Below are 12,916 nucleotides of genomic sequence, written 5' to 3' on the forward strand. Positions count from 1 at the left end.
AAGTAAACTTATTGGTACTTTTTACACTCAAGGGGTTTTTTTCTCTCTCTTTGCATTCCCTCAAATTAAAAACAACATTGAAGAATACTCTTAAAGGAGACTAGTAATAATATTTCATGTAATGTTGTCATTATTTTTACCTCACTTCCCTTTAGTTTAATCAAATTTGAAGTGCCTTTTAATTTCATTACAAGAAACACATAAAAACTCATAATCTTAGATTAGATCTTGGATTAAGATCTTAATCTGGTGTGTTCCAGCAGTGCAGCCCGCCCTAAAGACGATGGAGAAAAACAAGGGGCCTGAGTGACTGATGAAATGACAACTGGTTATCTGATTATCAGCCCACGACTTCCTGTGTGAATGTTAGTGTTCCACAATATGTGTTTCAACTAAAGTGAAAATCAGCAGCATCTGATTTGTGTACAAGTAGTAACTTCTGGTAATTAACTAGTAAGAATCACACTGGGCCCTGAAACCACACAGACCCAGTCTGCTGATTATTTATGTCATCTGAACTATTTAAACCATAGAAATCAATGGTTTTACCAGGTTTACACTTCAAGGTGTTAAATTCTGCTCGCTGAACAAGCAAATTCATGGTAGAATATTTGAATCAGAAGTGTTTTATCCTATGCTACTGTGAATGCAATTCTGTTTAAATTAAAGAGAAATAGCTTCAATGCGGAATCATTTTTTTAAAGACTTTTTGCAAATATACTTTGTATGCATCGAAACCAGAATCTGTTTTGTTAATGTATTCTAGCTTCAAAACTTCTATCTTATATACCAATATCTTCAATTTCTGACTTTTTGCAAGTCTGAAATCACAAGCCTCCATATGCCTCATAAATGTCCCGAGCAATTCCCAAGTTGCCCTGTCCCACTAGATGGACTTTAAACTACATTTGTCTTATTGGAGCAAAAAATTGGGCTACTGCCGAGGATGAAGTGAAATGTTAGATTTTTCTACAACCCTGCTCAATATCTGCTCTTAAAAGCACTTCTGTTGCCTGGTTTTGATAAGGAGCTGCTCCTGTTTGGAATCAAGAAGCTATTTCTTGTTTATCTTTGCATGCTTAGTCTGATAATGGTCATTCAAAAAGTAATCCTCCAATAAAGTCAGGATGGGTGAAATTGGCTTAGAGGCTTAAGCTTGATATTTTTAAGAACGGCTCATCAGATCCATCTGAAACAGAATTGTTTTAAAGATTGCTGTTTCACCCCGCTGCTTTCTTTTGGCCTTTAGTTTAATGGGAAAATTCTCTGTTATTTAAACTACATCATATTGACTGTTATGATCATCGCCCACAAGTACAAGAACATCTTCGAATGTTCGGTGTGAGAGAAAAGCTTGTGCACAGCTGTCTGGTGATTAAATAAAATGGTGATTTGGAAGTGGGAGGTGTAGTGTGAAATATTTCGTCATGGCCTCATATAAACCATGCCTGTAGATTCTTACAAGCACATTACCGTTTTTCCAGCCATGTTTAATAATCTGCAGGACTTTGGTTCCCATGTCCGTGAACACATGTGCTTTAATTTACCTCCGACTGTATGTGTGCGCAGATTAACGTCATCCACTGACCTTTGCCAGCTCAAGGTGTCAGCGACAAATCTCCGCGAGCGTGTGTGCATACTTGCCCACTCATTTGTCGGTGTATTATATTTTTACAAGCAAGCTTGAAGCTACAGTGTAACCGAATCCTCATTAAACTTTACCCAGTCTGACACCTGTTGGCTTCGCTGAGCCACAGTTAATGGAAGCTGCCGCAGATTGTCCTTTTTGACTACTGTGGATGAAAATTTCTGCCGAGTACCTAAAAAGAAATATTAAAATAAATAAAAAAGTAGCTATAATACAAGGCGCGCGTAGCTTGCCTGTATCAAACTACTCGTGTTTGTTTTAAGAGCACACTAAAGTTTACCCATAAACACAGATCAGATATTACGATCAGCAGCTGTTCTGCTGATGTGTAAAAATAATGCGATCTATAAAAAAATATTGCAAATCATCACACAACTCTGTCGCAATGTTAAATGCTTTTTGACATTTAATCCCCACACCTAATGATTGTGAGGTATGAAAACAAAATAATGAAAACTTAACACTCCATATAGGAGAATGCCATCTGAAAAAAAATAAATCTATTTAAAGGTTGCGTCTGTACATAGAGTCAAGCCCAAAATATGCAATTCAGGTTCACATTGAATCAAACAAAGTCTTGTTGAGTGGAGTTTGGATTTTCACAATGTTTTCATCTTTGGAGGGTTGCTTTTTTATGTTGTTTTTACACAGACGCTCCACAGCGGATCAGTTCCCAAGGAAACAGATATAATTGTCAGCTCACACTCATTTATAAATTTGATTTACCAACCATAGCCAGGAGTCATCACAGTTGTCATTTAAGTGTAAAACATTTACAAATACATTAATAGATTCTAATGTTTCTGATGTGATGAGAGAGCCACTGTTCTCAGTGGATGATTAACCAGGAACTTCAAGCTTCATGTGTTTTGGTAGGTTTTGATTCTGACACGACCAGCAGAGAGCAGCGTTTATAAAAGGGACCTTAAAACAGCCACATCAACCCACAATCAGGAATATTTCAAAATGTGAACGAGTGTATTTCCAATGGAAAACTGTCATTACAAGGGGATTGTTTTTTTTTTTTACATAGCTGATGATGTTAGGGTCTAGACAGCAGGTTGTCTTTCAATTGTACGGTTGCAGGTTCAAACTTACATCTCCCCCCAGCCCATATCCATATGTCAAAGTGTCCTTGAGCAAGACACTGAACCCCAAATAGCTCCCAGTGGATGTATTGAGTGCCCTGCGTGGCAGCTGTCACCATTGGTGTGTGTGTGAATGTGATTAAATGTAAAGTGCTTTGAGGCCTGCAACAGTGCAATGAAATTGAAATCTGTTGACCATAAATCAGATTTACAGCCTTAACTTCTGCTTTTCTTTATGTTCTTTTACTTGGAATAGCCCTAACCCTTCACACACCCATCAGAGTAATAGCAATATTCACTCAATCATCCACCCATCCTTCTTTTTCTATACCACTTTCAGACTTATACATTACAGCATGCAGTGGTTTGCACCATCGTTACGAGTCTAGATTCTCTCCTGACCCGGGGCCTTTATGTGTAACTTTACATTCTGATTTTTGTCTGAGTGGGTTGTTTCTTTTTTCCTGGTACTTTGGTATCCTTCCTCCCCAAAAAGTGACAATTAGTGACTGTACAGTCGACTTGAGTGTGTGTGGGCGATTATGCCTCTGTTTTAGCCCTGTGATGGATTTGCGACGTGTCCGGGGTTTATCCTGCCTTTCAATCAATGTCAGCTGAGCTCGGGTCCAGATCCCTGTGGTACTAACTTGGATGAAGTGGGGTTTGGAAGATGGATGAAAGGCCTTGTGGTGGGAACAACATTTTCTGTCGAAACGATGGCAAAAACTGTGACAGCACAAAAAAAAAACAAATTGGTAGTTGAAGTACTGAATCTTTGTTCTTTATTGTTATACACATGCTGCTATACACACGAGGAGAGACGGGTATTGATTTTACAGAGAGCCGAAAACCACCTACTATATGGAGTTATCCTGGATACCAGGTCAATAGTGGTCAGAACAGGAAGGCACAGTGTTGAGTTGAAATGGCACAGAAGAGGAGGGGATAAAGACAAAAATAACCACGCTACTTAAAAGCCGCGAGAGGTTCCAACCTCCACATGTTCACATGCAAATGCCAGCCCAGTTGTTAAAATGCAGAGTTTGCATCTATTGCATTGGATGAGTTCCTTGGAGAAACACGCACGTTACGAGAATCCACTTGAACCTAAACACTAATATTAATGCAGAATTGATACATGGCCATAACATAGTAAATAAATGAAATGTTCAATAGAATATTGCTCAAAAACAAACAATGACATACATTTGTTTTCAATAACGAAGTTATTGCGATAGAAAAAGAGGCTCTGTACATTAGCATCAAAAATTCGGTCGGCAAGGGCTGAAACTGATATTATATAGATGTTGTAGCATTTGTAAGAACATTAATGTCCATTGCAACAAGCAGGCAGCCATATTAATTCAAGGCACAAAGATCTAGATGCATGGTGCTACAAATACAGGGGCGATGTAAGTAAAGGCATCACAGCCACACGGACGCGTGGCCCCTTGTTTTTTTGTTTTGTTTTGTTTTTTTTGCAGCTACATCACATAAGCAGACACGGGCATTGCCACGAAAAAAACTGCACGCAGATCTGCCACATATACCACAAGCACGCTGCACACGCTGCCATCAGGGTCAGCACACGCGTGGATGGAATGACTATGCTTGTTGCAGGCTTTAACTAACTTTAACTTCAGCTGTTGAGATGCTGCACTTACCGCTTATCCGTTTGAAATAATGTGCACGTTATCCCAGTCTAGTTCTATTACTTCATTACCAGGACTTTGTGTCATATAATATGCTGAATTTCTGGGGGGGGGGGGGGTAACTACACGGAATTCTAGTAGTTAATATACAGAGACATCAAGTTATTTGCCCGCTGAAAAATTTTACTTAACTCTGTTCATATACATGTTATCAGGAATGGGTTAGAAAGAGCAAAATGACTTTATAAAGGTCACACAGGTACAGAATGAATGCGTTTTTGAAAACTTGTCCCAGAATTGAGTTTTCCCTTAATGGAGAAACAAAAAAAAAAAAAAAAAGTTCTCACATAATTGATGTATTTCGTCGCTAAACATGAACTGGATTTATGAACCCTTCTGTCTTCAATGTTGACAATTTGATACGGTTAAAGTAAGTGTGCTTAAAAAGCACCACCATCACACGTTGCGAGATTTCTCTGGAGTTGACATTAAGAGACCAGAACTCTGCCCAAGAGACATAACCGAACACAAAACCAGAGTTAATATAACCTTTTCAAAGCTGAAGAAATAATATTTTTTCTTGTTACTCATCAGTCTTTGAGTAAGGTAGCAAAAACATCTTCGCAGTAGTCAAATTTCATCTGTAATGTCGAGAGAAGAGTCGATGAAATAAGCAGAGTCCGCTGTGTGGGTGGGGGGGGGGGGGGGGGGGGGGTGATCGTTGTGAGGCAGAGGATGGGGGGGGACTGGATCAGAGTCAGGGGTTGAGGTGTTCGTCTTCCATATGAAGGCTGCTCATGGGGGACAGGAGAGGCTGGCTGGAGCAGTTTGTGCTCTGACTTTTCAGGCTTTCAGTGGACTCAGATGAGCCTGGTGAAGAACAACATATAAACGGTTCAAAATGATGCATTGTGTTCAAGTAAAGTTAAAAAAAACAAAAAACAGACCTTGGTACAAAAAAAAAAAACAACAACAGTTTGCTCCTGATCAATTCGGCTTCACGTGTTGCTAATGACTGAAAATTCACTTTTTCTTTTTTTTGCAGACTGACAGAGAAACAGATTCAGTGGGAGTATTGGAGCTCATGCACAGAAAGGCAGAGCAGGCAGGAAAGCCTACATACCAGAGTTATTCGTCCATACCAATAGAGCAGGAGTCAGGACCGAGAGCTGCCCAGTGTGATTGGGTTGAAGAGACAGGATGGCAGGAAACAGAAGAGGAGAATGAGGAAACACACAGCAGCACAGGAGCACACCGGTTAGATGCAGAGCAAAGAGGCAGTGTCATGGATTACAGAGGAAAGAAGCTGAGCAGCTGATTCAACATCAAAATGTCAGTGAGAAACTGAACCGTTTGGATCGCGGATTAAACTGTTGCACGCTATAAGGATTTCTCACCTGGAAGAGAGAGGTCACCCGGTGGGTCGCTCTCTGTTTTGGTCAGGCTGCTGTGTTCGCTGCTGCAGTCCTGCAGGATGTCCCCTCCCGCATGCATCCTGTCATCTGGAAAACAACAACAACAACACGGCTGCTCAGACTCTCTCTTCACAGTGTGCTAAAAGAAGAAGAAAAAACAACAACAAAACTCACCATCATCAGGAGACAGAGATTCTGCCACGTCCTCAGTCGCTGTGGCCTGGATAAACAAAAGAGAAGGGAGGTCAGGGTTTTCACCTGCAGCAGCGTTTCCCTCAGGTGGAGAAACACTTTATTAACAGTCATTTGGGGCGAACTGGACTTTTGCTGCTTGTCGAGGGCAGGGCATGCATCCTCGACACTCAGCACACAAGATGCATGCAGTCCGCTGCATTCGCTCCCATTTTTGCCTTATGTTAACTTTCTTCTTATCATTTTTAGTTTCCTTCTTCCAGGTGTGCTGGTGAGCTTTTTCTCCGCTCTATCCAACATACCTTTTTTTAATTAGACTTTCAAACAAGCATTTCCCTGTGGGTTTGATTAAGTATTCCTATTCTAAGCCCACATATTTTCGGACATGCGCTCTCTGAGGAGAATTGTAACGGGGCGACCATTTAAAGACAGAGACTAAATGCTGCCATGTAAATAAGAGAAATAAGATAAAGCCGTTTAGTTTGTTCAATAATAGGACACAGAATAGCCCTGATCTTCATAAAGGACAACATTTTCATGACTTCCTTAGTGATCTGACACTATATAAGTGGACGCTTACATCTGTGGGGGCGGGGCTGCTGGACAACAGCGTGTGCGGCTGAGCGTCTGACATCTCAGACAGCTTCTCTTCGTCCTCCTCCTGGATGGGTGAGGATGGAGACCTGAGGGTGCTGGAGGGAAAGAAAAGGCACAAATGGAAATAATTATAGGCAATTCAATTCATATTAGCCCGTCACATTGACAGAGCTTTCACACTAACTACAGCGCTATCTTTTACAGTGAATTATGCCTTTTTTAATATATTAAGTCTTTGGAGAAGCCTTCCGGTTTTTAACATGGGAAAAAAAACACTTTTTGAAGATTAACTAATGGAGGGGGAAAAAAATAACCACGTCCTTGTATAAAATGGGATAATCTGTAAAGCTGCTTACTGACCAAGTCCCTATAGGAAAAAGAAGGTCCTCGTGTAAACAAGCCATTCACCTTCCTCTGCCAATCAGACTGTCCACAGAAACATTTCTACATCCATGTACGTGTAGTCAGTCCTGTTGTGAGTTTACCTGTCAGGAGACTTGCTGACTTTGCCTTTCTGAAGACTCCCATCACTCAAATGCTCCGGAGAGCTCAGCTGTCTGTTATCGCCTGCGACCCCCCCCGAAAAGTTGATTTCATCGTAGAGTGGAGCTGATGGGATAGCCGGGGACACAGACCTGAGACCGTTGAGAGCCTCCAACAGTGAGATGGGTTCAAATCCTGGAGGGACCGAGTCGGTGCTCTGCACAGGAACAAACCAAGGAGAAACTGTATAAACTTGCAAAACAATTAACCTTTATATCAATAAGACACAAAAACAATATATGGTGCAACTCATTTATTGCAAATGCTTAATCAAAATCGTGTTGATGAAACTGATTGCACCTACCGAGTGCTCGTCATGGTCCATGGTCTGAGCCAGAACGGGACTGAAGGACACGGGTGAAAGAGCGCCGGGCTTTTTCCTCACAGCTCTGATCTGCAGCAAGGCTCTGAAGGCTGGGGAGAGACCCCAAGTCAAATAAACACAATGAAAAACTGTTCATCCATTAGGTTTTGTCTAAACCTGCTCAACTAAAAAAAAAAAGCATTTGACGCTTCTTACGCAGTCTGCAGATGGGACAGTTGTTGGCCTGGTAACGCAGGGTGTCCGCACACGAGTTGCACAGACACAAATGTCTGCAGGGCAGGATGAGTGTGTCACGCAGGTCCGACAAACACACAACACACTCGTTGCTGTTATCGCTGTTTTCATCATCGGAGGGCTAGAACAAAAACGAAACACGAAGTCAAGGCAATGCTGATTGAACTTTCCTATTTTACGGTCATTTTTCCTGTGGAACCTTGGTCTCTTGGTTGTTTTTGTTCTCAATCCCGTAGATCTCCTGTAAGAGGTAGCTCACACGGTCCACCTGAAAGATACAAATAAATCTGTTTGGAAATGATTTTCACATGCACAAGTCAAATGAGTAAAGTCTAAAAACAAAAGTGAGACGACATATTTCACTTTTAGAACCAATAAACCATTAGAAAACACCAAAATACAAACATTCACATTAGAACGTATATAAACCTACAATTTGTTTCTGCTTCAGAGGCTTGACGGAGAAACTTCCATCAACGTGCTAAATGGAAGTAAAAAGAGACAGTTAAGCGAATGATTACAGAAGAGGATCATTTACTTTTTGGACGACTACCCACCCTCTCAAAGGCTGCTAAAAGCACATGAGCATGTCCAAGGCAATCTTGAAAAACAAAACGGAATGCATGATTTGAAACTGATGTTTACCCCATGGTGAATCCATGCACACAAATTATCCAACATATTTTACACAGTCTGACAACTGTTAAAACAGCTTCGAGACCTACCGTCCCCTTCGTCAACCACAGCTTGGATTACCATTGGAAACACTCCTCGGTCCAGGTCAAAGTTTAGCTTTGAAGGAAAAAGGATATCAAGTAGTTATGTTGCATCCTATTGTAAATACAGGAGGCACATAAGAGGAACGAGGAATTTGTTTTGAGATGTGATCTCGTTAAAAAAAAAAGCACTAACTGCTGCAGATACTCACATCTTCCTCTTTCCACTCGCTGAAATCTATTTTGAAAGACGGCATGGAGAACTGTTGGCTCACCCCTCGCTTGTAATGCACAGTTTCAGAGACCATCGATGGATCTTTGGGGCTGTACCTGCAAGTAGAAGAGTTATTGCACATCAAGCAAACATTGTGCTGGAGGGAGCTCATTTTGTAATATATCCTGTTTTGATAACTGCAAAAAGCATCATTTACATATCAGTGAAAAGGCCTTGTGGATGTTGTCACCTTTATTTAAATAATAAACCCATTAGACTTCTGAGCAAAATAAGAATATAGAAAAGTGACAGTAAAAACAGCAGCACTACCCGACCTTCTTTTTTCTCAGGAAAAATGTGTCACCTTCCTAGTTTCAGCGCAAGATGGTAACTTAAGCACTCACTATTACTTTCATGTGCGTCTTATCAGCTGTATCCATGGTGACTGCTGGTTGCTAAGGACCCACTGTATCTATTCTCGACTTTGTACTCTAAGGCTCAGATCTGAGCACCTAAAAAAAGGTATAAACGTCTCCGTCTCAGCTATGTGAGGACAATCATATCTGTTTGATTCTCTAATGAATACACAGATGTACACAAATAACATCCTGACGACTTGAACGCAAAGATGAAAGATCCCATTTCTCACACAGCCATCCCATTAGAGAACTCTTCAAAAGCCTGGCAGTAGAGGGTGATGGCAACCCGAGCATCCGCGTCAAAGGTAAACTCCACACCGTACTGAACCTTTGGCTTTCCCCCCTCCTCCACTGGTGTGTCTGAGTCGTCTTTATATCTGGAATCAGTATAATGAGCATTAGATTGATCCTATGCAAACACGTTCATATCAAAAAGGGATATACCGACTCTCACTATCATTACCTGACCAAACGGAGGGAGTCCTTTCTAATGTTGACGAGACTCCTCAAGGTTTTCACCGGCTCGTGGGGAGCAGGTGTCACATATGGAAACTGAAGGAGTAACAGCAGAGATGATGAATTGTATTATGCAAGATGCCAAATACATAAAAGTGAATACACGGTTAAAAGACAAAAAAAACAACCAAAAAACATCAGCCCCCACCTGCACCGGCCTATTTCCAAGAAAATTCAGATCCATGTTTTCTCCAAAGAGGTATCCCTCAGGATGTGGAGTGTCAAATTTCTCCCCTCCCATGAAGAAGTGGCTGGCAAAGTAATTCCCTGGAGATGGGGACAGGGGGGAGGGATGAAAACACACCAGCCTTATAGCGAGAGTGCAATATCTGTGCTTTTTCATAAAGCCTACAGCATATTCATCACTATGACCTTTAAAAAAACATTGCACCAGTGATTGTGGCTCACATGGTAAAGTAGCCTTTCAGTCAGAAAGGTGCAGGTTTGAATTCATCTCCCTGTCTATTCTATTCTATTCTATTCCAATTAATGTACAATTTAATTTCACAACAAAAAGTATTTTCTGAACAAGATTTTTTTTCTACTGTATAAATTATCTCTAAATGTAGTAAAAACAAACCAAAGTGTGGTTTTGTCATTTCGAAATTGGAGGGGGGGGGGGGGGGGGGGGGGGGTCTTCTGACTATATTTAGTCCCTAAAGTCTGATCAGTTGCTAATTGATCATAAACCACATGGTTTATTACTTAATTTTAAGATCAACGATCACGTTGCTGCAATTACTTAGTAATTAGCCAAATTGAAGAATTATGTCAGTTCTCAGGAGAGAGATCGCGTCAGATACACAAGAAAAGCAAATGTGATCTAGGATGCCCTGTGCAGTGAAAACAACACTAAATGCTTACAAATGTAACATGGAGATGAAGATGATGACGATGAAACAACTCGATTAGCTGGTGAGGGCGCAGCGTCTGTTTGTCTCTGCCCCCAGAGCAGCCGTGATTATGACGATGATAATGATGAGGAATCTCGTGTAACCGGAGACACACTTACCGGATTTGGGGGGGAATCGATACGCAGAGTTGGCCTGGATATCGATGTCCTCCACACCAGCGATCCTCCGGCTCAGGATGGACCCCATCTTCCTCCACCGGATCGTTAGCTCCGCGTAGCTAGCGGCTAGCGGCGCGTCAACAGCCCCAATAAGCACCGACTTCCACCGCGACACACGCCAAAACAAACGACACACCGACCACAAACGGTAGCTGTGGCTAATGTACCATCTTAAAGGCTCGGCGAGACGGTGGTGGCGTTAAGAAGCAGGGAAGTGAAGCTGAGGCGAGCTGTTGTTTTTGCCAGAGAACCGTGCTAACGTAGCACGGAGGACGCTGATTGGCTGTCTCCAGGTGCTGCCAGAGTTCTAGGGCGCTCGATATGTCAACATGGGACCACCCGGAGGAGGGCGGGGAGCTGATTAAGTCAGGTCAGCGGAGGAAGGGGTCAGCACCGGGACGTCGAGTTTATCCGTCTAACGCCACCGCTGTAAACAATATTAATTGACCAAAATCGAATCAGTTATGTGTTTATTGGAAGAGTGACCATATTTGGTAACTTTAGCTTTTTTTATGACAATCATATAAAAAATTTATATTTGAACATAACAAGACTGACAATTTACAAAATATCAAGGCAAGGCGCCATGCGGACATAAGGAAATAAACGAATTATATTAAAACAAGGTGATTAAGAATCCTAATCTGAAATGGTTGAGATTATGAAATACGGTAAAACAAAGCGATTAAGATACCCATGAAAGAGAGAATAACGTAAATACTTTAATAGGAATCATCTATTATTTATTAAAAAGCCTGAGCTAATAATAACGTTTTAAGACCTGATTTAACACCTGTGTCAGCAGTCCTCAGGTGTTCAGGAAGTTTGTTCCACATGTGAGGAGTCTGTGACTGCTTCACCTTGTTTCTGACTCAAGGAATACCTGAGAAAAACCTGTTCCTGGGGACCTTACGGATCTGAAGATTTTATATTCTAAGTAAATCTAAGATGTATTTAGGATTAAGACCATTCAAAGCTTTATAGACATAAATATTTTGAAGTCAATCCTTTGACAGACAGGCAGCCACTGCAGAGATACAAGCTGAGGTGTAATGGAAATCATTAGTAAGGCAATCATTTACATCAATCCAGATAAATATTTATCTAATTTAGTGATTTTTTTAAATGGCAATAGTGAAAATGTATGATGTTTGACCACTGTAATGCAATGTCATATATTTTCCCATAATGTACATAGCTCTGAAGTGTTAAAATATCCTAGGATAACACTCTTGAGTTGTAGGATTTCAAAATATGACCTGTTTGTAATAAATGATTTGGTATTTCAAGTCTCTGATTCACAACATGGGTCAAAAATGCTGACCAAGCCTTTCCTTACGCTATCTTTTGAAGCCTATTTATTCATGATTGAATATTCCAGGTATACTTTAGATAATTTTGTTTTGGATTATTTAGTTTTTATATCATTACTTCAAACACAAGCATCAAAAACGACCCATTCTCCAAGGTGTAGTTTTATACTAAATGATCTGACACTATAAAAATATTTTTGTTAATTTTGGCTTAATTGTTAGAGGAGGCAAACACTTACACATGTGTAATATTTCCCAAATGTTTATTTGTCATGTTGTCCCACAAACTCTTATATCTCTTATAACAGATAATGTGTCAATTAAATTAAACTGTATCAGCAAACAACTGAATGCAAACATTTAACTTCAGTTTTTACATTCCTCTTGAATGATGGAAACAGGACAGATTGCACATCTCTATCTCCTCTCTGATGTCATCTGTATTTTGCTTCTCTTTTTTTTTTTTTAAACCCACATCTCCTCATTACTTTAACATTGTTTGGGAGTTTTGAGTTAATCATGTCCTTTTTCAATTGTGGCATGACAAGCTCTTTGCCCATGTTCCTTGATGAATATCTGGCACGTATTGTTCACAACATTCTTAACCATCTGCAATGAAGTTGGTGTAGGCATCAATAATGTTACTGTAGTAGCTGCATTGTGATGGCGTGAACGGTTTTCAATGGGCCCACAGGCAAACAAAAGATTAGAGGGTCAGATATATAAAGATGCAGCACCGAGTGTGAAGCGACCCAAAGCTGCAGATAGGAGAGAGTGGGGAAACAATTAATGACGACCTGACAAAGATACTGGAGCAACATGTGAGGACAACAGAGAAAAAGCTAGAAAGGGTTGGTGATATCATTCAGTATGGAGAAGCTCGCTTTGGTGTGAATGTAATAAGAGACAAAGCAGCACCAGCTCCAGCCAAATCCAGGAGGCAGAGATTGAAAGACAGGGTCAGAGAAAGAA

The 12,916-nt window shown here is 40.8% G+C and overlaps 1 protein-coding gene across 2 annotated transcripts; it reads right to left on the reverse strand.

The window, feature by feature from the left end:
- Positions 1-3,501: 3,501 nt before the first annotated feature.
- Positions 3,502-10,968, reverse strand: mgrn1b (mahogunin, ring finger 1b). 2 transcript variants are annotated; one of them, XM_080487090.1, is made up of 17 exons: positions 10,572-10,968; positions 9,708-9,826; positions 9,507-9,595; positions 9,274-9,420; positions 8,623-8,740; positions 8,420-8,486; positions 8,252-8,295; positions 8,128-8,175; positions 7,894-7,962; positions 7,656-7,815; positions 7,440-7,549; positions 7,078-7,292; positions 6,576-6,687; positions 5,978-6,023; positions 5,786-5,890; positions 5,512-5,557; positions 4,557-5,258 (listed from the first exon to the last, which is right to left on the reverse strand). In XM_080487090.1, exons 1-16 carry the CDS (start codon positions 10,657-10,659, stop codon positions 5,517-5,519), a joined length of 1,578 nt encoding a protein of 525 aa, XP_080343216.1. In that variant the 5' UTR covers positions 10,660-10,968; the 3' UTR covers positions 4,557-5,258; positions 5,512-5,516. The 2 variants fall into 2 exon arrangements, with proteins under 2 accessions (XP_080343215.1, XP_080343216.1); XM_080487089.1 differs by lacking the exon at positions 5,512-5,557 and having other exon boundaries at positions 3,502-5,258; positions 10,572-10,908.
- Between the last annotated feature and the right edge of the window lie 1,948 nt (positions 10,969-12,916).

This window comes from Lipophrys pholis (assembly GCF_963383615.2).
Source record: "Lipophrys pholis genome assembly, chromosome: 19".
In the NCBI taxonomy this organism is placed as follows: Eukaryota; Metazoa; Chordata; class Actinopteri; order Blenniiformes; family Blenniidae; genus Lipophrys; species Lipophrys pholis.